Here is a 22,895-nt window from a genome sequence, read left to right on the forward strand (position 1 = left end):
CTGTGAAAGACAGAAAATAAATGTAAGGAAACTTGATAAAAACAGATGTCTTTTCTCGTGTTGTACGAGGATATGAGTTATTTCCTCAAAACGTTCTATATCTCTCTTGCTTTTTGATTTAGTTCCAGAAGAGCAGCTGACTGAATTTGTGGAAAGCAAAGATCATATGATCATACTGAAAGTCTTCAAAGAGTTTCCAGAGAAAGAAGAGGTGATTCTTCCTGCACTTTATTCATTACATTCATTAGCTGGTCCATGTAAGTGCATTATTGGAAGTTATTTTCAATTCCTCATTTCCCATAGTGTGCATCCGCTCACCTCAGTTTGCAGTAATCTTTCAATGATTGTAAAAAATCAGCGAGAACTGGTTGGGAGTTGCCAGACAAATCCATTTTCTGTTTTCTTTGGGAAATACTGATTTGTAATTTTTCATGGGAAACTTTCATGTTCAACAATTCTGATAAAACTGAAATCTATCATAAAAAAAACAGAAAGAGACTTTCTTCTGCTTGGAGCAAGTGGTAGCAATGATGCTCACCGTGGTAGAGGTCCAAGTTCAAGACCCTGCCCTGTCTTTTTTTAGTGCTTGAAAAATACGATACATTTATTGACTAACTAAATCTTCAGTGAATTTGGGTATCAGGTAAAGAACACTGTTGGCAGAGGCTGTTCCCCAAGGGGAATATCACCCACGCAAGTCCAATGGCCAGGGCTTAGGAAAGGTATCTGTGCTCAGACACTCCCCTCTGATCATTCAGTGGTGGCTGCAATGAGGAGCATTGGTAGCACTGCGCACATTATAGAGTCTTACGGTGTTCTCAGGTGTTGTGCAATAAGACTGGAAGAAAATGTCTTCATTATGTCTTGTCTTGTGATAGCAGCAGTCCCTGTTGTGGGCAAAATCAGGTCCTGAGAAATGTGCTTGATGATTTGTGTGAATTTGTTGGCAGCAATTTGATCTTGTTGACACAGAGGCAGCTCCTGTCACCTTCCTGCTGGTAGTCACAATTTTGGCAAGCGTAAAGCAGGGTCCTGCTCTCCATGTCTTCCATAAGGTACCTTCCATGAGGTACTCTTGCAGATGTGATTCCCCACAAAGCCTGGCTCATACATCCTGTCTGGCTTTATACAAACCGTGCCAGCCCCGTGTGTGCCACAAAACAAGAACTAGACTGGAGTGTCCCACATTTCGTCAGACTACAAGCCTTTTACTTTCTCTTTCTCAAACTTCTTGCTGTTCCAATATGTGTTTAAAAAGCTAAGTATTGCTTGAGCCAGAAATAATATTTCCCTAGCCCAGAAGTTATTGTGATTTTATAAGGAAGAGGATGCCATATTTTAAGTGCTTTTTAAAATAGTAAATACTTGTGCAAAGCCTAACAAGAGAAGGGCATGACAAAGACCTGCACTAACATAGGTATTTATTTTGGGGGTTGGCACTCTCATTTCTGATTCGAAATATTGAAAATAGACAGAGAAGCAGAGATAGCTTGAACATGAATGTGCAAAGCTAGGCTACTTTTGCCAGCATTCACACTCTTGGTCTGTGACATTCCACAATACCTGCAAGAAAATGTGTTGCTTTAAGGCCACCATGGAGAAAATAATTCACTGTCAGCACACACTCTAGCTTATCCAATAGTAAAATGTTTGTCTCCCCATACCCTGAAGTTCAAGGCTCTGTTCCAAATGAGTTGCATCAAGGATTTCTACCTCACTGTTCCTTCTTTCACTAACACAGTTGTAAACTTTGTTCCAGCTCATATGTCATGAGAAATTGAAGCGTAAGAGTTTATTCCACTGCAGTATGAGAACTCTTTTAAATCTCAGTAGTTTCAATGGAATGAGAAAGTGCTTTGCGGCCAACTGTCCGCCAAAGTCCATAGGGGAGTGATGGGTCACAGAATGTTAGCCATCTAAATGGTAGTCATAGACAGCTATCCAGGCTTCTCCTCTGTTTAATGGGGAGAAACAGGCACCTTGAGGAAATATACCTAACACTAAGAGAGGTGTCTGTTACAGGTGGGATGAATACAGAGATGAATACACCCTACAGAGTGCTCGGATCGCTTCATTGATTGTTACAAGAACCTATATGACCAAGTTTTGGTGGTTAAAATTGAACGAGATCCATTCCACCTCCTTTTCTCTAGCTTGTTCTGGGAAGTAGTGGCTCCCTGCAAATGTACCATTGCTTGGTACATTGTTCTTACAGGATTTAAACATGCAGTTAATTATGCTCTCTCTGTAGTAAACAATTCTGGAATCTTCTGGATATTTTAATATGTTTATAATTGTTACCTGTGAAATGATAAATTACTGTGAAGTGATGCAATACTATTTTGTGGAACATACCTTTAAAAAGGTGTTTTCGGTTGAGAATGACATGAATAAATCGCTGTCATCCTAAAGCACTGTGAAAGGTTCCTTCCTTCGCTTATCCAATAGAATGCTTCAGAAATGCTTCCTACTCAGAGCTTGCTGTTTCAGCTTACAGAGTATAATTATTTACTGTTCAGAGATATATTATTTTGAAGATCTCCTGCTGCTTTAAAAAGACTAATTATCTTTAATAATACAGTTGTGAGTATTCCTTTTATGTTGCATACAGGAAAGCCAAGCTGTTGAAAGAACAAATAAGAAAGTCTATAGACCTCAGCAAAGTAATGCTAACTCCCTCGGAGTCAGTGACAGGACTGCCTTTCATTCAGTGGGGCCAGGATATTGCCCAAGATTTTTTGGGTTCATATGCTGTCTCATACCCTGGGTAGATGTACTACAAGGATGCCTTCATACAGTATGTTTTAACTACCATGATGCTGTTTTGCCTTAGATTACTGTACATGGGATCGCTATGTCCTTGTAGGAAAGGATGCATTCTGTCTTTTTACTGGCTCATGTGAATGTTGTGTTGGTTTCTGTATCTGGCCTGCATAATAAGCAGGAAATAGGGTGAGGGTGACCAAGCACTGGCACAGGGGCTGTGGAACCTCTGTCCTTGGAGATACTCAGAAGCTGTCTGGCCATGGTCCTGGGCAACCGGCTGTAGCCAGCCCTGCTCAAGCAGGGGGGTTGGACAAGATGACCTACAGAGGTCCCTTCCAACCTCAACCCTTCTGTGACTCTGTGAAATACAGACTTTGCAGTTAATTTCAGAATATTGCAGGAGCATTAGGTGGACATTTCTGTACCCTCAGTCCACAGTAAGTGTACAGTAGAACTAATTTAAATGAAAAGAATAACTTGGTATCTTGCCCCCTAAAAAAGAAGGAAAACTTAGACATGATTAATTCAAATAAATGACATTTACTAGAAAAAAATATTTCTAAATTGTTTCTTAATTGTTGGCACTGGAAATATTACTGAGATACTGTAAAACATTTACCTGATGACAATCACATTATAAACACCATTTATAAGATTGAATTAATATTTATGAAATAATTTGTTCAGCTTTAAGAAAAATGTTACGTAAGAATAGTTTCAGAGGAGGTTTCTGTTACGTGGCCTGATTTAGAATGGAACAAATCTGTAAATGTTGATATGGACTCTGAACTTAAAGAATTATTTCCAGGTGTTGGTAGTCACTAATGTCTCCTGTGCCAATACCAAGAAAAAAAATGCCACCTTCCTCTCAAGTTGAAAGGCAAAACATGAAATATAGGCCCAGTTTCCTAAATAAACATATTTAAATAAAGTCTGAAATGGAATCTAATCAACATGGGGTTTTTTTCCTAAGAAGAAATTTTTGTTTCTGTTTCTTTAGCCAGCAATGTTGAAGTGCTCATGTCTGGAAATGTTCGCTGCTACAATGTTACAGTGGAAGTGATGAAAAGTTTCCCCAGTAGTGAAACAGTTCAGGAAGTGAGTTGCTGTTTATTGCATAAGCTGACATTGGGTAAGTTCACAAAGTTGTTTTTAGTCAGCTTACTCTGACTCTGTGAGACTTGGAGTTAACTGACAGCGAGTGTTACAGGCAACAAGAGAACTGCTATTCCAGTTAATCCTCAGGGTGCTGTATAGCTCCATGTCTCTAGTGATGTAAACGTGCGGAGGTAACACTGGCCACAATCAATATGGTGTCCTTTTGTGTTCAGCATTAGTAACAAGGACAGAAGATGCCACAGAAGATTAGAATGGGGAAAAAAGTGGGACAGAAGAGTGGCAGAAGCACAGGATGAGAATGGGAGATAAATAGATCTCATTCTATATAAAGTTACTATACAAAGGGAGAAGATTCTTTCTAGATTTCTCTTTCGAAGTGCTAGTGCTGAATGTGTGAGAAACAACTGGTGCTGCTGAATTACCTGGGAGGTATTCAAGACTGTGTTTTTACTCCTTGCAATGCATTTACCTTCAGAGACCTACACTGCATTCCTGCCCAACTGTGGTGCCTGTCTTGAGGCCTCCTATGCTGCAGCAGTGAAAGAACCATTGGTTCATGGACTTCCCTTGACTTGGGCAAAAGTACTTTGGTTGTGTGGGCTTACGTGGGCTAGCGTGACGTTGAGAGAAATAATGGCAATATCAAAAAGAGATTTGTTGTGCCTCTTAGCAGCTCTGTGCTCTCTCTTGCCACTATAATAAGCTGATCTGAACAGTTGCCAAGGACCACGTAATAGGAAGTTCAAATGGAAATAAATATGTTTTTCCTTTTGCTGCATACAAAAAGATTGTGAGTAGCAGCCTGAGCAGCCCACACTCCATGGCAGGTTCTTGATCAGCCAAGGAGACTCAGCCAACGTCTTTCTCGTGAGTTAGACTTCCCAGTTCTTACAGGTGGTGGCCTGAAGCTACTGCAGGTGTTGGTACAAGTGTGTGACTCCCCCTAATCAAGTCAGTCCTATCCTTTCACCATCTGTTTCCACTGCTTGATGCAGATTTCATAGAAAATACAGATCAAACTTGAGTGCAACACAGAGCAACTTCCAGTTCCCCTTCAGAAAGCCAGATAAAAAAATTCAAGAAAATGTGGTGGCCACTGAGATGGTATTTGCAGTTTTTTGGTAAGAGGTGATGTTACTCTTGGATGGTTTCCTGTGCAAGCCTAACTGAAGATGGGCAGGAAAACCAAGCACGTGTGCAGACACAGCAACTCTGTTGACATGCCTTGATCTTGCCCTAAGCGCAACGAGTCTGGTTTCAGTCACACATTCGTCATGTGTGTATGCTGACCAACAAGTAATAGTGGCAGTAAAGCAGCCACGAGATCCATTTCTTCTTTCAGCATAACGGATGCCCTTCATCTTGATAAGGAGCCACTTCAGGAGAGTTACGGGAAGACACGTCCGCAGCACCACGCAGTTAAGGAAACAGATGTGAAATTGCTAGGTGCTCCTGGATATAGTCTGGAAGATTTGCATACAGCCAGTGTGGCCCCCCAAATTATTATGATGGACACTGTCTTCCTAAACCTATGTTAACTGGCAGTGAAATCATAAAGTCAACATCCAGTAGCTTCCAAAATCACTATCGTGTTCTTGCTAATCTAGTAACGACTACCCTAGTTTTGACTGTCATTAGAATTTTAACTGACTGATACCTGTTTGGCCAGCCACAAGTCTGACATAATTACTCATCACATAGCCTAAGATTATTAATTTCTGTAAGGTAAGTAACGTATTTACACAAACATAGTACTTCCATTAAAATACATTGAGAAACAGCAATGCTGATATAACATGACCACACTACTACAGGATAAGAAGAAAAATACTGTTTTCAGTTGTAATAGGTGTTAAGGCCAGGGTTTTAGAATGATGAGTCGGAAGGGTCTTGCCTGAAAATCTGCTCTTAAGCATTTCATTAACTTGGTCTAGTTGAACTGAATCATTGAACATTAGGAGAGGTGTTTATCTCCCAGTGAAAAATCTAGACATTAACGGTAGTCAGCACCTATAGGACTCAAAACCAGAACCAAGGGAAAGAAATCATGTTAGCTTTTCTTCTCTGTGTAATTATATTTTTGATGCTCAAATAAGGGATACTTCTTAATTTCGTAGCTTATCTTTGACGCCTTATATGAAGGACTTGAGAAACATTGATACAGATTTTAGTTTGACCTTTCACGTTGCTAGTGTAATTCTTTTTTACTAATCAAGAATTAAACGAAATTGAATATAAAAATAGAAACCATAACTATGAAACTGTATTTTACAAAGTGAGTGTTGCTGAATTATTTTATGCATAATACTTGTTTTTGCAACAAATGGGAAAGTTATTTTCACTTGCTTACTTTTTGCAGAATTCCTTGTATTCAACCTATAATATAAAATACAGCCTATGATAAAAGTTATGCTTTAAATATATTTATCATCAAAAAGTAATTCTTCTGCTATTCTAGAATGTATGTATTCTGTATTTATAATGCTGACCTTGATCTATTTAATGAGAAGGGCAAAAATGGGCACAACAGGGTTAAACCACTTGCTTGATAGGATAAATCAAATCATTGCAGAAATTCAAAACCAGGGCTGCGTTTGCTTCCTGGCAGGAAGTCTGCAAGTGATACACTGACAGTATTTTTCTTATTTTGATGACAATGTGCACTTTGTTTTGCATTAAACCTCAGTCTTTTGTAAAAAACAGAAAGAACCTAGATCCCAACTGTTTTTCGTCCTTGACCTCTTCTTTCCACACAAAAAATGTTGCTGTGTCATGCCTTGTAATAAGAAATCCAGCATTTGCTACAGACACAGTTTGTACATTGTGTGCTGAGAAATTTGTTATATGCATGTAAAGCTCTAGATACATTTTTATATTCATTTAATATCTTTTTTTATTTTCAGGAAATTTTTTCAATATCCTTGTATTACATAAGGTTCCGGAAGTCATTGTGAAGGCCGTTAAAACATACCCTGAAAATGCAAAGTTACAAGCTGCAGCTCTCAGTTGTTTAGCTCTTCTGAGTAAGTAAATTCCTTCCCAAATACATAAATAAATTACTTCATTTCTCTGTCCACTTGTTAATGTTTTTATACTGGTGATTTACTGTAATTCAAATTCCGTTTCTTTAACATGAAAGCCTCAGGCAGGATAGCTTTGACAGAGCTAGATTTCATACACGCTTACAGTTTGTTTAGTATGACATGGCTGTGTTCATACCATATGCCTAACATCTTCACAGTGTTCAGAGCTGGTAAGATATGCTGACAGATCTTAACAAACCAACCTGTTTGTTCATAGGCAGATACTGGATAATCCTTACTTAACATAAAATCTCTAGAGACAAGATCACTAATTTGATGCTGTGTTTGCCATGTATGACAGTACTCGTTACATTGTGGCAGTTGATAGCAACACCAAAGCAGTGCTTGTGCTTGAGTTCTGAAATCAATTAAAAGATTTAAACTTTTCCTTGAGTACGCTCCAGGTATTATTTTGAAAGTTAGTCAGCTAGTGGCAAAAAGCTAAGGATCTGATTCTCTTAGTCTTTGAGTAATTTTTCCATACAGAAGTCAGTAGAAATGCTGATTAAGAGTCCCTAAAATAGTAAAGATTAGAAGTCAGTGTACACTTCAGTAAGCCTCTGATGTTATGGTCAGTGTTGATACATATTCTTTTTTCCTTAAATGCTGAAAAATCACAGGTATAAAATAATTTCTTTTAAATTCTGTTGCACTTTCTGGGACCACATATTTCTCTCTTAGCAACTGCAATTTGCGTTACGTTTTTTAATGGCGCCAATTCAGAGTGTAGATGGCTCTGTGATAAGTGGTTACATGCAAATGAATCACAGTTATATTTTATGTCTGTGGTATTCTGTATGCGAATACACAAAAAGAAAGTACACACAGCTGTTTCCAGAGCCTGAACATTGACTGATCTGTTACTATGTACCTAATTAACTACAATATAATTCAGTTTTTTAGTCCCTTTGTAACCTTAAAGACATTTTTCAAATTCATCATAGAGTTTATGTCAAAAGACTGCTCCTTTCTCAGGAAAGGCTAATCCTCCCACTGATTTTTGCATGTAGACAGTGTGACCACCTTCGTGACTACAGGAAGGTTAAGTGTTTGTTTTCACAATAAGAATTTAATGTAAATCTTTTATATTTCAAGCTGAAACAATATTCTTAAACCGAGACTTAGAGGAAAGAAAAGAAGAGGAGGAGGAAGAGAAATTATGCTGGTTGGAAGCATGTTACAGAGCATTAGAACTACACCGAAAAAACACAGATGTGCTGGTGAGAATTTTTGTGTGATGGGGGTGTGGAAGGACTGCATTATGCATTAAATAAAATGTTTAGCAACATCATTTTCTCCCGTATACCCTCAGCCAAAGAAGGCCTTAAGGACTGGATTAGATACAGAATAAATCTTGCTTTTCTTATCTTTGTTCACCTCAGCTGGTTTCAGTCACTCCTTTGGATCAAATGTAGGTAGGTGAGACTTGTTACCTGAAACTTTCGCCATCCACAGATTGTTGTTTATATAGCTCCTCTGTATACAGCAGCAAAATGCAGTCCCATCAACAGAAGAATTAATCTTGGCCTAAAGTAGGTATCAAAATGCAAATCAAACAATGAGAATGTGGCTATAAATAATGTGACAGTCCACATCTTGTTGTATTCCTGCATAAATCACCTTGTACCTTTATCATGGACTGAAAAGCAGTCAAGCTATTTAATTTTTTTCATATTTTTTTATATTCTAAAGGCATATTTTCTTAATCCTTTTGTCTCCTCTTGGTTTATATTTAGGAGGCTGCATGCTGGGCTTTGAAAAATCTCTTTCTGTATCAACGCAACCTTCATGAGAAGATTGGAGATGGAGATAATCAGTTAGTGTTAATATCTTGAACTGTATTTTTGGAAATGAAAAAAATGAAAACCTAGTATTAGGCCATTTGCGGTCTCGTGTTTCAATTGTTTTTATTTTCCTTGCTTGTTTTCTAATACATCATGAAATATGATGATCAACAACACTTGAGAAACTTTCTTTCTTGAAAAGTGCTAACCTTGACTCAGGCGAAATTGTTAGTGTTTTAATAAAGGGTCAGAACACAGCCTAATAGAGCTAATTTTTACAGTTCAAGAGGAATTTCTTCTTCAGTTGCAACAATGATAGGAAGGATTAAAGAGTGTAAGAGTAGAGAGAATAGAGAAGATTAAGATATGTAGTACATAAAGGGTGTGGAAAAGCAGTACTCATTTTCTCACAAATCAGATTACAGAGCATAGTGGGAGGGGGCTGCCTCATCAAGGAGAATCCAGGCATGGATAAAGCAGACTTTCATGTTACTTAAACAGTTTTTCAGAGTTGCTTAAAATTTTAATCATTCAAATTGTAGTAAGCCTGTTTTGTACCCCTTTCTGTACCTCAAGTCACTTGGAAAGCATGGTTCTAAGTGAATTCGGTGAGATTCAGAGTAGGCTAATATGCATAGTTTGCCAAGGGCTTTCTGTTAGCTGTTGCTCTGGAAAAATAATAGAAGCCAAGTTCAATCATGTGAAAATTTAATTATGTTGCTTACTGCATTTTTAGAAAACTGAACTACAGTTATGAAGTAACTGCTATAATGTGGGCAATGTGCAGTGATTTATTTCTCTCTGTGAAAGGTTCCCGATAGACAGAGCAGTGATGCTCTCCATGCTGATGCACTCCTCTTCAAAAGAAGTGTTTCAGGCAGCTGCTAGTGCCTTGGCAATCTTGTCACAACAAAATGGTAAGGGAATTTAATAATCTTTGCCTTCTAATTCAGCAGAAAGTTATGGCTGTAGTATTAAAGAATATTTAGTGTGCTCTTGTATGAATACAATATTCCCTGTGACTAGAATATTATGCCATTGTATTTAGTAGGAGGTTTATTCGTTGCTTTGAAAAAGCTATTGTTAGCTAGTATGAAAGAGAGTATAGAAGTAAAGAGCTCTTTGCCAATTTAGGTGTTGCAATTGCTCTTTTTTGGAGCAGGAGATGTGACAAGAGTGTGTTTTCTGTATATGCTTGTTTAAATATTTATCACCTGTTTGAATTTCATCAAGAGCAGCATTTGTTGAAACTCATGTAAGGATTACAGCCTGACAAATACAATTTTCTTGCTTAACACAGGGGATTTGAGCAGTCCTGCTGACTTCAGTGAATCAAATCATGTGTAGAAAGTTAAGCATGTGCGTAGCAGTTTTCAAGATTGCTTTAGACCTGATTGTGTCCCTAACATGGTTTCCTGACTTTTTTCAATTTGCAGACCCCCTCAAAATTTTTCAGTGGAGATGTGGACCCCTGGGTAGAGTATTTAAGCCTCTACTGACATTTGGCCTGCTTTTATTAGATACCTTTCCCAGAACCCTTTGAAATGGTTATGGACCTCAAGTGGTTTGTAGACTGCACACTGAAAACCACTGGCTAGATAGGAAGATAAAGACTAGCAGTTAATTACCATTCTCTAGGTGAGAAAGCATTGTTTTATCACTAGGTTACTCAGCTATCCGGGTACATAAAACCTAATAATGAAAAGGTTTTGTAGTTATTTAGGAGATAAATACGTATGTATATCAAGAAATAGATCTCAGAAATATATGCATATGTTACACCAGGTACTTTCATAACATATTATTGACAAGTGGGCCTTTGATTCCCTTTGGAAATCTGAAGCAAATTTTTATTTTGTCTTCTTTTTTTGTCTCTCCCCCTCCTCCCCCCCCCCCCCCCCCAAATGAATGTGCTTATATCAGAGATGATAGACATAAAGAAGCTTAGTAAAGCCCTCTGGCACAATGCAATATTGCTTGAATTAACCATTTGAAATGGATGTACTGAAATGGGAATGACAAGAATTGCTGGTAGTTACCGTGATAATGTAGAATATTTTTATAGTGTTCTGAGCTGTATTGGTTACAGTTATAGCTACAACATGTGCTTGGATATTTGAATTTTTTTAAAAAATGCATGAACAAAGTAAATAGAGTGAATAAATGTAGTTTCATCTTTGAAGCTTTATTTTAGAAGTTGGAAGGTTTTTTGAAAGTTTTGAATTCTTGCTTTCCTACATGATCACAGAGTGCGAGTAAGAGGAAAAATTTTTTAAGAATAAACATTTTTGGAAATAAAAGTTAAGCTGTATATTCTCCTTCCTTTAAGTTAACTTTATGTAAGTAAAAATAGCAGATGTATTGAAAGTTATTAGGCATTCAGGAATTGTAATGCTTTTGATTAAACTACGCAAACGTAAGTCAGCTTCAACTCAAATTGTTTCCCATTCTAATTTATATTTCTATAATGTGTGTATGGTGAGGGGAAAAAAAATCAAAAAAAGGGGAAAAAATTGGAAAAACTTAGCAGTTCTGTTGTTTTTGAGAACTATACATAAAGAGAGACAGATTTACTTATAGGACGCTTGCTATTTTGTGTTGTAGTAAATATTAGGAAGACACTTTTGGCTAAAGGAATACATATGAATGTTTTGGATATAATGAGGAAACATCCACATTCTCCTGAAGTGGCTGAAAGTGCCTGCAGAATTCTGAATCATGTTTTCGAAGGAAGGTAATATACTTAGAAATACGTGGCCACTTCCAGAGTGAAGGTTTGTGAGATTCAGTGCTATAATTGGTTACATTTAAATTATTGTCTGTTTCACTGATATTAAAATTGACCACAGGCTGACAGTCCTGTTCAAGGCGTTGAATTTTGTAAGCCCTGTAGTCAGATGCCCAGGTGGATATGTGTACGGAGTTGCATGTTCTTCCCTTCGTGGTTCTTGAGCGGTGAGGTTTGAATAGACTGTCTCTGGATGATGTCCCCTCCTGTTAGACCCACTGAATTCCACTGAGAGCTAATGAATTTCCAACAGTATTAACTCTGACTATTAAAATAACATTGTGTTATTATTACTTTTGTGTTGGCTTTTGCAAATGCTTTAGAACATGACTGGAAAACAAACTTGTGATTTATGAATACTGATATACAGGGTGGGAATATTATTCCAAGTGTCTTGCCAAGCTTTTCCAATCTTCCTTTAAACCTTTATATATGCTAAGCTGTCTGTGAAAAAATAACGGACTCAAAATGTAGTCACAGAATTTCTAATTAATAATTTCATTTTACAAAGAAGAAGATCTCAAACCTTCCATAAACATGTTCACAGGAATAAAAAGCATTATAAAATGAAAGAAGAAAAAAACCTTAAAAGTGAATAGTGGCCTTTGGCTACTGCCATCTCTAGGAATGCTAATGACATTGAGATTATTTTTTTTTCTTCAAAATTAGAAACTAACATGATTCATATTTTCCTGTTCATTCTACAACTATCTGGCAATTCACCAGTACTTCATGACAGTTGTGGAGTGTCTTTTCACATAGCTGGACTGAAATCAAAGTGAAATATATGAATCCACCACTCACTCTGAATGAAATATTATACTCTCTGTGTATCACTGTTCTGGACTGGATTGAAAATTACCTCTCTGTAGCCTAGAATGGAATTAGTTACATAGACCGAATTCATGGAATGGCATGAAAATAATATGTTTGCTATGATGAAGAGAAGTACCATAGTTTAGTTTCTATTTCGTAGCTCAAACCAGATTTACAATTTTCTACAGGGTTATCACACAGTGTTAATTAAGGAAGCAAATATATATAAAATGTAGAAGTGCATTCTTTTTATTTATTTTATAAACAACATTTTCAGTTTCCCTCATCTGGATATAATAACAGTATCTGCATCAGAAGTTGTAAAAGCCATGAGGAAACATGAAAAATCACTCTCTGTACAACTGGAAGCACTTCGAGTCCTTTTACACTTTATGATGCCTGGTAAGTCATCCAAAAATCTAGTCAGTGTAGCATCACACACCAGATCAGAGAACAGAATTAGATAGTTGAGTTTTAGTCTTTCTGATCTAATGAGACAGCCTTTAATGGGACTTCAAAAAATGGAGTTCTGTACATAGCGGAGAGCAGCTGTAAGTCTGTAAGAACACATAAGATAGAGGAAAACTTTTGAGGTGGTGAAGGTAACAGACCAAATTATCACTGCTGATTTCCCATTGATTTTATCAGCTAAGAGTTAGCTCCATTACCTCTAAGGAATTCAGGGTATAAGTATGGAGCTATTGCTGTGATTGTGTATTTTCATCACAGATACCCTGTAAGTGAGAGCAAACAGTGACATCAACATTATTGTACCACAAAATGCAATTGTTTTCATAGTATCTCTTGGAAGGAACATAAAAAATGGACCTCTGACACCAAAAAAATAAAAACAGGTATTTAAAGATGTGAAATATACTATTACATAATTTTTTCTACAGGAGAGGAGAAGCCAAACTGACCAGCTTAGAAATTCCTTTCAAAAAAAAAACCCTTTAAAGGCAATCTACAGTGGGAGAAATATGTACTTTTTTAGTTCTATACCTTTAATAGAATTTGAGGAAAGTTTTAGCTCTTGTTACCAGTTTACTGCTATATATCCTGTTTTTTTCCTCTGATTGTGAGAGTACAGACATGGGGTGCTGATTTTTTTTCGTAACAACTTTTTGCAAATATCTCTCAGCAGTTTTAGTTGAACATTTACATAACCAGTAACTGTGAAACTAGTAACTTGGCTAATATGCAGACTGATTTTAGGATCTCAGTTTCCTTCTATTCTTCAAATTATAATCCTAATACTTTCCTTTTTCTCAGTAAACAGCAGGATTAAGACTTGATGTATGTATTCTAACATGTAGGCAAGGCATTTTTTTTGCCAGCATCCTGGAAGTGAGGTCCTTCTAAAGCATAATCAGTAAAAGAGAGCTCCAAATGGATGTTGGAACTTGCAGGTTAATTAGGGAATAACAAGTAAGTCGTGCGGAAATTAGTAATCGGAACAAATATGAATGCTTGAAGTGACTTCTAAAGGATTTCTGGGTACTTTCTGTAGTGCCACTTGACTGCAAGTGCCAATAGCTGCAAGAAAGGTAAATCTGAAAGACCTTTCTCTGTTCGTTTGTGTGTAATCACCTTCCGCTTACCTCATCGGTGGGTAAAATTTGGCCTATGATGTGCTGCCAAGTGATAAAGGGCAACTAGTTTATAGCTTCTCTACAGTCCCTCCTTTCCAGAAGGAAGAGACATTCTGAAGTAGGTATCAGGAACACCAAGAAACCCCATAGCTCAAATAAATAATATATTACAGTGTGCCTTAGCCAAATTTCTTTGGCATGATTTTGCTTTTTCACGGTAAGCAGTGGGCAAACATGTGGTGAAATCATTTCAAACACAATGTACTCATGCTACAGTGTAGATCTGGAGGGACTCAGTCTTTGTAACTACAGCATTCTGAAAAATGTCATAAGATCTGAAATAAGCCCTCTGAGTCAGTTCTTACAACCTGTGTGTTCAATTTGATTGGTATATTGGGTTAATAATACTGGGTTAATACTAACAGGAATGTTAAATCTGTTCTTCTGAGGAAGACTGTTTTCCATTGTTGCAGATACCAAGAATGACCAGAATGGTTCTTCCAGAGATGTGGGAGGTGCTGCTTTTGCACTTACAGTAAAAGTCATTAAAAGCCAATGTCTGTTGGAGGGAACTCATTCGTTGGTGCTGAATGCTTTGAACAGGGTATATTTAAAGCTTTATTCTAATTATTTTTGTCACTATTTTACACTTGCAATGGTGAATCATTTGTAAGTTTTAGTTCCACATCTATTTTCCTGTTGATTTGTTAGAATTAACTCCTGGGTTTTATTTATCATTTGGGGTTTCTTCTTACTTTCTGTTCTGGAGTGTATTTGATGATCCTTTATACAGTAACTCTAAAGAATATTTATAAAAACAAGGCTAATTTTTTTCAAGCGTACAGTTTATTTGTGATTTTTTTTAATGGATTAGTTTGTACATGAAAAGTGTCCTCATATCTACACCTCAACTACACATAGGACTGAGTGGTGGCTTTCATGGATATATAATCCTTTGCTTTCAACAGAACAGAGTTTCTCAGTGGTCTCCATTCTTTTCACTGTTCAATTTTGTAACTTTTTCCAGCTACTGGAAAACCGAATGATCACAGTGCCTTACAGAGGAAGCTGAAAAATGAAAGGCTGAAGCAGGCCCAATCTAAACAAAGGAAGCACTGGTCACTTTGCACAGCAAATTAACCTTAAATCCTAGTGACAGGGAAGGTTTAACTTCATGGCCTTCAGAAGAATCCCACCTCTACGAGACTTACAAAGTTCCCATGACCAGAATTTAAATGGATGTAGCAATTCACAATTTTTCTCAACAATTTCAGACTTGACAAACACCTTCAGTCAAGGAAATTTATGTCTCTTACATTTATGATAAAAATCAGAGCAAATTAGGTATCAGCAAAAGAGTGCTAGGGTGTCTAAAGACATCTCTTGACCTGAAGATGTAGGATGTAGGAGTTAACAAGGGAGGCAAAATAATTTTTAGTTCAGAATGTGTTACAGTCTCCAGTGTTTTGTGACCATCTTGATTGCTTTTTCTGACCCAGCTGGTTTGTGTTTTGGGGTGCTACAATATTAGCCAGAAGGGCTATAAACTAACATTTTAATGAAAAACTAGAGAATGAATAAGGAGAAAGATGGTCATGACTCCACTGAAATAATTTTGCAGATTTGTGAGTCACTGTGACAGCTATGCACACTTTCAGATCTAGGCCTCTTCTAGGTTTCCTTCATCTAGAAGTGGGAGAAAATTGGGAAAAATAATCACAAATAACCTACTGAAGTTCTATATAACTAAACCCAAAACTTTTAGTCTTGATGGGGTATGGTAATAGGCATGTCGCTTCATATATCTTTTTTTTTTCATATTTTTTTCAGTTGCCACCATGTTTTTCACTTATGACAGTTCTCAAAGAACCCCATTTTTTGTTCCTTTTTAACCATGAAGGAAGTACATTTTCTCACTCTCCTTGTCCTACAGCAAAATGGTGTGAACTTGTGAATGGTTGTACCGAAACTTTGAGGAAAAAAATTCCCACTCTCCATTAGAAAACTAACTAAGGATTATTTTCAGAATCAAAGGTGAAAATCTGGGGAGGCTGAAACTGATGGTTGAAAAGGAAACGTTTTTGAAATTGTGATTATTGTTATTGTCATATCTGATGTAATTTCACATACTTTAAGAAGAACAATCACTTGTTGTTAAAGAACAACTCTTCTGTTGCCATTGTAAGCAGAACAAACTTGATCTGATTTTATATTAATTTCTCTGTTAGTTTATTGGAAATCGTAGCATTCAGAAGTGTGGATTGAAACTACTTGCGTCTGTAGCTGAGTGCACTGGTGCACTAGAAATTTTAACCCAGCAAGGAGCTACTGACACTGTGCTTCACACCCTACAGATGTATCCAGACGAACAAGGTAGGGAAGGTATTTTGTCAGTAGAATGTGAATGACGTAGTAGGAGGGGATGATTAACCACACAAGCCGTAACCTATCTATTACATTCGTTAGTACTGGATGTGATGTAGGTTACACGGCAAGAGAAGGCTGCAGTACTGCATAGTCCTCAGGTTCATCCACTTTGTAGTTGTGCCTGGCCCTGTAATAGCTCATGCAAATAACTTTCTGGAATATTAGTAATATAACACTGCTTTTGTCATGGGTTTATTCCACTCAGAATGTCTGAATAATCAACTTTATTAATCTTTCTTTTCTAGAGATACAGTGTTTGGGTTTGAGTCTGCTACGCTGTTTGATTACAAGAAAGAGTTTGTGTATTGCATCTATGCATGTCCTGTCAACAGTTCTGGTTTCTACGCTGCGACGATTTAAAGAGGTCACTGAAATCCAGATGCACGTATGTGTTCTTTCTATGTACAAAGATGAAAGTGAAAGGCAAAACCTTAGAAAATTATCTTAGTGTAGTTAATAATTCCTTATTTTAAATGCTGCATTTTTATTTTATTGCAATTACTAGATTAGTATAAGCCTTTATAATTAAATCAATGTTTGCTGTAGAGATGGTTTTCTTGGTGGTATATATTCAGTCCAGAATATATAAGAGTAGGTTTAGGTGTTTATCTAAGACTTTTGAGATCTGCAGACTAGAACAAATTTCTCCATCATGGTGCATCATTCAGTCAATCTGTAACCATTTAATGAAGTAACCATCATTATAGCATGGTTTGTCCTTCTTTGAAAAGTGATAGAGAAGAGCTTAGTTCCCAGCTCTGTCATCAGCAATATGCTTAGTGTAGAAATGCTGTATTTAAGAAGGATATTACTGGAATACTGGGTCAGACTTTGGATCTACTTCTGAATATGGAAGGAGAGTTCTTACTCTGTCTGCAAACACACGTTCAGTTCTCCTTGTGTGAAAGTTCTTTTTCCTCTGCTTCAGAAGGTTTCCCTGTTTGCTGGCAGTTTCATTTTTCTAGTGGAATGGAGCTTGCCTGTGAGATCAGCTTCCTGTGAGAGTTTCTGTACTTCTATTTCAGATAAATATGAAAATATCAGAACTACAGCTCCTTTCTTTACTGCCATTTTTCCCCAAAACCTTCCAAATTTAGCTGAGCAACAAATGTAGAGAGAAATCAAAATAATGTGGTGGAATAAGAAGTTACTTAAAGTGCTTTCATCTCAATTAGGTTTGGACAAAAAGTCTGTAATTTACCCAGTTCATCCTTCTAGGTGAACTTTACTTGCAGAATCATGGGATAATTTTGTATTTCTTTTTAGATACACTTGTAAAGTTTTTCATTTAGCCTGTGTATTTTTTTCAAATTCAAGGATTACAGAGCAGCACATTGGAACAGGGGATGCATCTTTATCCCATATCCTGAGAAAGAGATTGTTTCCTCTGTACATTTTCAGGAAATGGCGAGTATGTTTGTCACTGCCAGGCAGGATGTTGTCAGATATTATGATGCATAGTTTTGCTTTTCAAAGCGTCAGTTAATATCTGTTTAAGTGGGTCAGCTGAACAAGCGTGAAAATGCAGCTATATAAACACAGAGATACCAGGTGTTTCTGCCTTCTCTCCTGATCGTCTCCAATTTGTGAATTATTGCATGTTTAAAAGCAAGACAAAAAAAAAAAATTAAAGCACATCTGTTTCAGTTGAAATTTTGTTGCACGACCTGTTTTAAAATGACATTTTTTAACACTGCTTTTTTCAATCTTCTTGTTGTGCTCTTAGGGATTTCATGCAATCTTGTCAATTCTTGGTTTGTCACCGTGTTTTGCAAAGCTGCTGGTACATGACTCATTTGACACAGTCATTTTCTACCAGATGTCTATGTGTTTTACTCACCAGCGAGATCCACAGGTATCTTCTCTCTTTTGACAGCTCCACAGCTAAAAAATTTGGGTGTTTTTTTGTCCTAACTTTGATTGTTTGTCTTCCCATTCAGTTTCAAAGCCTGTGCTGTAAATGTTTTGCTAAAATAGCTGAAAATGATGATTTAAAAAATATGATGCTGGAAAAAGCATGTATCGAGTGCAATAGTATTATGGCTGAATGTTTACTTCTGCTGGGAGCTGATATTAATAAGAAGACAAAGACAAACTCTTTGATCTGTCAGGTAATATATGGCAGTATATATAATTTTATTGTTTTAAAATTTGTGCTTTTGAGTTCTTTTCTCTTTTCATGTAAGCTTGTATTCGGCAGAACACAGCAGCAATACCCAGTGCAATCTAACTGTGACCTGAGTGGTGTTAACCATGGCTACTCCTGGTGACATGAGGCTCCGTCTGATGTTCACTGAAACACGCTTCACTTTATTGAAGTTCATAGGCTCGCTGTCACCTAGAACGTGCCCACACTGCCAGTTCGGTTCTGATGCAAACTCACTTTAAAGTCCATACTTTCTGATTGATTACCCTGTCCACGTGCAAACCTGGGTTCAATCAAGTACCGACTTAGTCTTAGCTTTGGAGTATTTTTGAGGAAGAAGACTTAAGCTCAAGCTTTTTAAACTCCCAGTCATTTTTTGTGAACTGATCAGGCATAGATGGCATCAAGCCCATGAGAGCCAAGTCCATGAACTGATATTTCAAATTCAGCTCTTCCCAAGCTCTGTGAGGCCAAAGTACAGATGGACCAGCAGGCAGCACTGTGTGTAGGTACGTTTCAGTGTGCTTAGTCCCACTCTGTTCTAGACCTGCAGAGAAGACTTTGTCCAAAATGCCTGCCCTGGAATGGTGGATTTTTTTTTTTACTTTGTGTTGTACTTAAAAATTAATATAGTCGTCAGTTTTTATGCCGATTTAACTGTTCTGGTTTGAGTTCTGACTTTTTATCAACACAGAGTAATACAACATCTTGGAATGTCTGCAGTCACGCTAAGTGCAAAGATCTTTATCCAGATAATGGCCACATCCAGAGCATCAACTATTTGAAATATGTTGGTGTCTTAGATAAGGCCAGACATCCCATCTGGAATCAGCCATGCCAACAGAGAGGCTGTTCCCACCTGCTTATAAGTGTTCACTGCTAAATATGACTCCCTTTAAAACATTTTTTGAGAAATAGTGTGTATGAGCACTTCTTAATTTTGCTTCAGTGTCAAAGTTTTAAATGGTCTGAGATAACCCCACCAGTACTGCCTCAAATGAGTTAGATTAGGAAGTGTTTTCTTCTGCTGGCAGAGCTGGCTGGCTGATAAAGCACATCTGAGTTTGGAACCAACCATCCGTCCATGGAGTCTGTGATAGGCAAATCAGTGTTAGCGAACCACAGTGGAAATATTGAAGTAACTGGAAGTATTTCTAAAAAATATTTGTAATACTCACAGTCATGCAGGCTGAGAATTTGGAAGGAGTAAAGCCAGGTGAAGACAATGGACCTGAGCTCTGCAGCACTAGTCAAGGCTTGACGAGTCTCACCTTTGTTGCCTTTTCATCTGACATCCAGATGACATAGTAAAATAACCTCTAAGTGACTTTTTTTCCACTGAACAGATAAATAAATGGAGTTGCCATAGACCACATGCAATAGCCAAACTGCATAAATCACTGTTCATTTTTGCCTGGAAATTGTGTGCACTGGTGGCAGAAATTACAACTACAGAACTCAGGCCTTTGTTATATTTTGGGCAAAAACTTCAGGAAAATGGGAGTTGGTACTCAGATGCCTTAGATGGAGGGGTAGGGAACTGTGTATTTGAAAAAGAGACATAATCATAAAAATGCAATGAATTTGACTTTGATACAAATCTCTTAATGCAGTCTGGGCTGTTGTTTGAGTGCCTCGCATAAATTTTTTTAATTGCTTTTCTCGGTTAGGTTTGTGAGAAAGGAAATAATCCTAAACTGGTGGAATTGCTATTAGCCAATGGTGCTCGAGAGCAGGATGTTCGGAGTGCTTTAACCATCAGTATAAAGAGAGGAGATAGCCAAATCATCAGCTTGCTCTTAAAGAAGCTTAGCCTTGATGTCACCAACAGCAGTATATGTCTTGGAGGATTTGGTATTGGGAGACTAGAACCTTCCTGGCTCATTCCTTTGTTCCCAGATAAAGTTACTCCATTAAGAAAGCAAAGTGAGTATATACAGAATTTGCTGTACGAAATGTGTTAATATCTCTTGATGGCACTATCACAGTGTTTTAGATAAAGACCTTCAGTTGAAGATCTCTTTATAGCATTCAGCTGGTTATAGAAAGACTGCCAAACCTTGAAAATAAATCAAGTTATTTCTGTTATATTTTTAAAGCTATTTGGATTTCTTGGAGAGTATGATAACTTTTTTGTTTCCTATACATACAGATCCAGGTTCTGCACTGGCAAGAATGGTGCTTAAATTCCAGATGAAGAATATTTCAGAGGATAGATCAAGAGCCTCCTCTGATCTAAACTCCTCTGAAGATGGAGCGGATAAAAACGATGACTGGCATTTCATTTCTGACCCATTAGTGGACAGTGTTTTTCCTTTGAGTGATGATATTGATAGTGAAGGTAATTGGTTTTTGTTTCTTTTTTTCTTTTTATAATCCCAATCTAGTGTAACAGGGCTAGGCCATAGCCACAAATCAGTTGTTTATTTGTATTTGAGATAAAACACTTCCCATGAAAAAAATACTTTTACCTAAAATTTTGTTTGTGATAACATTGGAAGATAGTTTATGATGATCAAGTTTGTGCTTTATCTACAAAATTAGGACCTTAAAGCATTTTATTCAGTTATCCGTTTAAAATTAGTTCTTCATGCATTTGGTTTCTTGTAGAGAGAGTGAGTGGGATTCATTCAATCAAATTTAGATATTGACTATTTTGATGTCTGTTTCTGAGCTATTCTCGTACACTGCCTTTATAGTCAACAGCAAAAAGCAAGTGCTTCACGAGCACAACTTGTCTCATCATGAAGTCAGGTGTATTGTGATCTAGAAATCCTTGTTCCCTGGGCTGTCTGTAGTTCAAGTGCGCACAGCTAAGTCTGGTATAGAGGATTATATTGTTAACAAATAAAGTAGGTGACACAAGCCCTATCCCGAAGATATCTAACTGATCAGAAAGTGTAAATGGCAAGCCTGTGTTCAGTCCAGCATAATTCCTGCTAACCATGTCAGGAAATCTGAATGCCTTTAACTTACGAATAACAGCATTTCTGTCTATAATATTGGTTAACTTAATAATAAGAGTAAGTGGCCATATTTTACAACATGCCTTTTGTTTGTTCAGATGTCACTGGTGTTTTAGAACTGTTGGATACTTCAAATCATCACAGATGAAGAATTTGAATTTTGAAATCAGAAAATCCTAAGGGATTGTTTTGGTTCTATTTTGTTCTTTTGCTTTACATCATTCAGTGCCGTTTCATTTCTGTAGGACTGTAGCACAGACATATGGTACTGATAGGTACTATTTGTTGTCCCACATACAAAAGTCGTTAAGTCATATATAAATTATGGTAAAAAAATACAGGCTGTGCTAACAGGAGTCATTTTAGGAGTTTTAAAAGTAGCTTTGAGAAGAGGAACACTAAATGGGTCCAGATGACCCTGAAGCACCAAAGCCAGAGTGGCATTTGGTGTTTCATTTTCAATAAATATGGGAGTGCATATTTATCTATTAAAATACAACCCTTTTTTCTGTTTTAAAAAGTTATTTACACTGCACTAGCACAAAGATGTGTTACAAAACATGCATAATAATCCCAACCTGCTGGAAATTTTAAATAATAAAGCATCAATGTAACAAGCTACAAGTCATATTTGAAGCATGTCAGGTTATTATGGCCCACGTACTCTAAAACATGTTAACAACATTCTTGGCCTATTGCACACACAATTAACCAGTGAGAACCTGACAATATTGATGCTTTTGAAATGTGTCTGTCCTTTGTATGTCAGCGTCTATATTCCAGTTGAATTCTGAGCCTTATTGTTAAATACATTTTCTTACTTATTTGTCCTCCTGTGTTACTGTTTTGTACTAGGAAGTGAAGGTTCACTTTTTACAAAAACGAAGTCCAATTCCATTTCAGTTGCTGACTTATATTTTAGGGAAATGGCATTTCAAAGAGGTTCTCCTACTTTGCCACGACATTCCTACTCTGTGGTAAGTCAGATCCTTATTCATTCCAAGCTTCTTACAAGTTCCTCTGTGTCACCTACTGCAAAATTGTTAATAATCAAGTGTTAGGAAAGGTCATGTAACCTTATTGCTGTGCAATTACTGTGTTTCAGCTCACTGTACAGATGAGAGTTTATTTCAGCAAAAATTGATGATCAATAAAAAGTACATGTTCTTGTGAATTGCTCAAATTTCCAGTCTGGTGTTCAAATACAGATACAGAAACTGTGGGCCTGTTCACAAAGATGTAACTACCCTGTAGTGAAGGTAATCTTCAGAGTGCTACTGCAGGCAGTGAAGAGAGACCGACTCCGTAAGAAGACATAAGAGGACAAATCGGTTTAATCAAAGACAGGTTCCTTTGAAAGGAGCTTGTCACTTTCCCTTGACTGTAAAGGGAAACTGGAGAGACTGGC

At 37.2% G+C, this 22,895-nt stretch overlaps 1 protein-coding gene across 2 annotated transcripts in view; it reads left to right on the forward strand.

The window, feature by feature from the left end:
- LRRK2 (leucine rich repeat kinase 2) overlaps nucleotides 1-22,895 on the forward strand; it is a 72,613-nt gene that overhangs the window by 12,813 nt on the left and 36,905 nt on the right. Inside the window, exons 6-21 of one of the 2 annotated variants that reach the window (XM_075428171.1) lie at nucleotides 123-257; nucleotides 3,767-3,898; nucleotides 6,789-6,908; nucleotides 8,064-8,188; nucleotides 8,705-8,784; nucleotides 9,563-9,669; nucleotides 11,357-11,486; nucleotides 12,634-12,758; nucleotides 14,422-14,552; nucleotides 16,177-16,321; nucleotides 16,621-16,760; nucleotides 18,102-18,230; nucleotides 18,316-18,486; nucleotides 20,192-20,447; nucleotides 20,674-20,862; nucleotides 22,343-22,464. In XM_075428171.1, coding sequence (XP_075284286.1) covers nucleotides 123-257; nucleotides 3,767-3,898; nucleotides 6,789-6,908; nucleotides 8,064-8,188; nucleotides 8,705-8,784; nucleotides 9,563-9,669; nucleotides 11,357-11,486; nucleotides 12,634-12,758; nucleotides 14,422-14,552; nucleotides 16,177-16,321; nucleotides 16,621-16,760; nucleotides 18,102-18,230; nucleotides 18,316-18,486; nucleotides 20,192-20,447; nucleotides 20,674-20,862; nucleotides 22,343-22,464 — 2,237 coding nt within the window. Of the gene's footprint in view, nucleotides 1-122; nucleotides 258-3,766; nucleotides 3,899-6,788; nucleotides 6,909-8,063; nucleotides 8,189-8,704; nucleotides 8,785-9,562; nucleotides 9,670-10,301; nucleotides 10,391-11,356; nucleotides 11,487-12,633; nucleotides 12,759-14,421; nucleotides 14,553-16,176; nucleotides 16,322-16,620; nucleotides 16,761-18,101; nucleotides 18,231-18,315; nucleotides 18,487-20,191; nucleotides 20,448-20,673; nucleotides 20,863-22,342; nucleotides 22,465-22,895 lie in introns of those variants that run through there. The other variant, XM_075428172.1, reaches the window with a different exon arrangement.

Source organism: Opisthocomus hoazin, chromosome 8 (genome assembly GCF_030867145.1).
Source record: "Opisthocomus hoazin isolate bOpiHoa1 chromosome 8, bOpiHoa1.hap1, whole genome shotgun sequence".
Classification (NCBI taxonomy): domain Eukaryota; kingdom Metazoa; phylum Chordata; class Aves; order Opisthocomiformes; family Opisthocomidae; genus Opisthocomus; species Opisthocomus hoazin.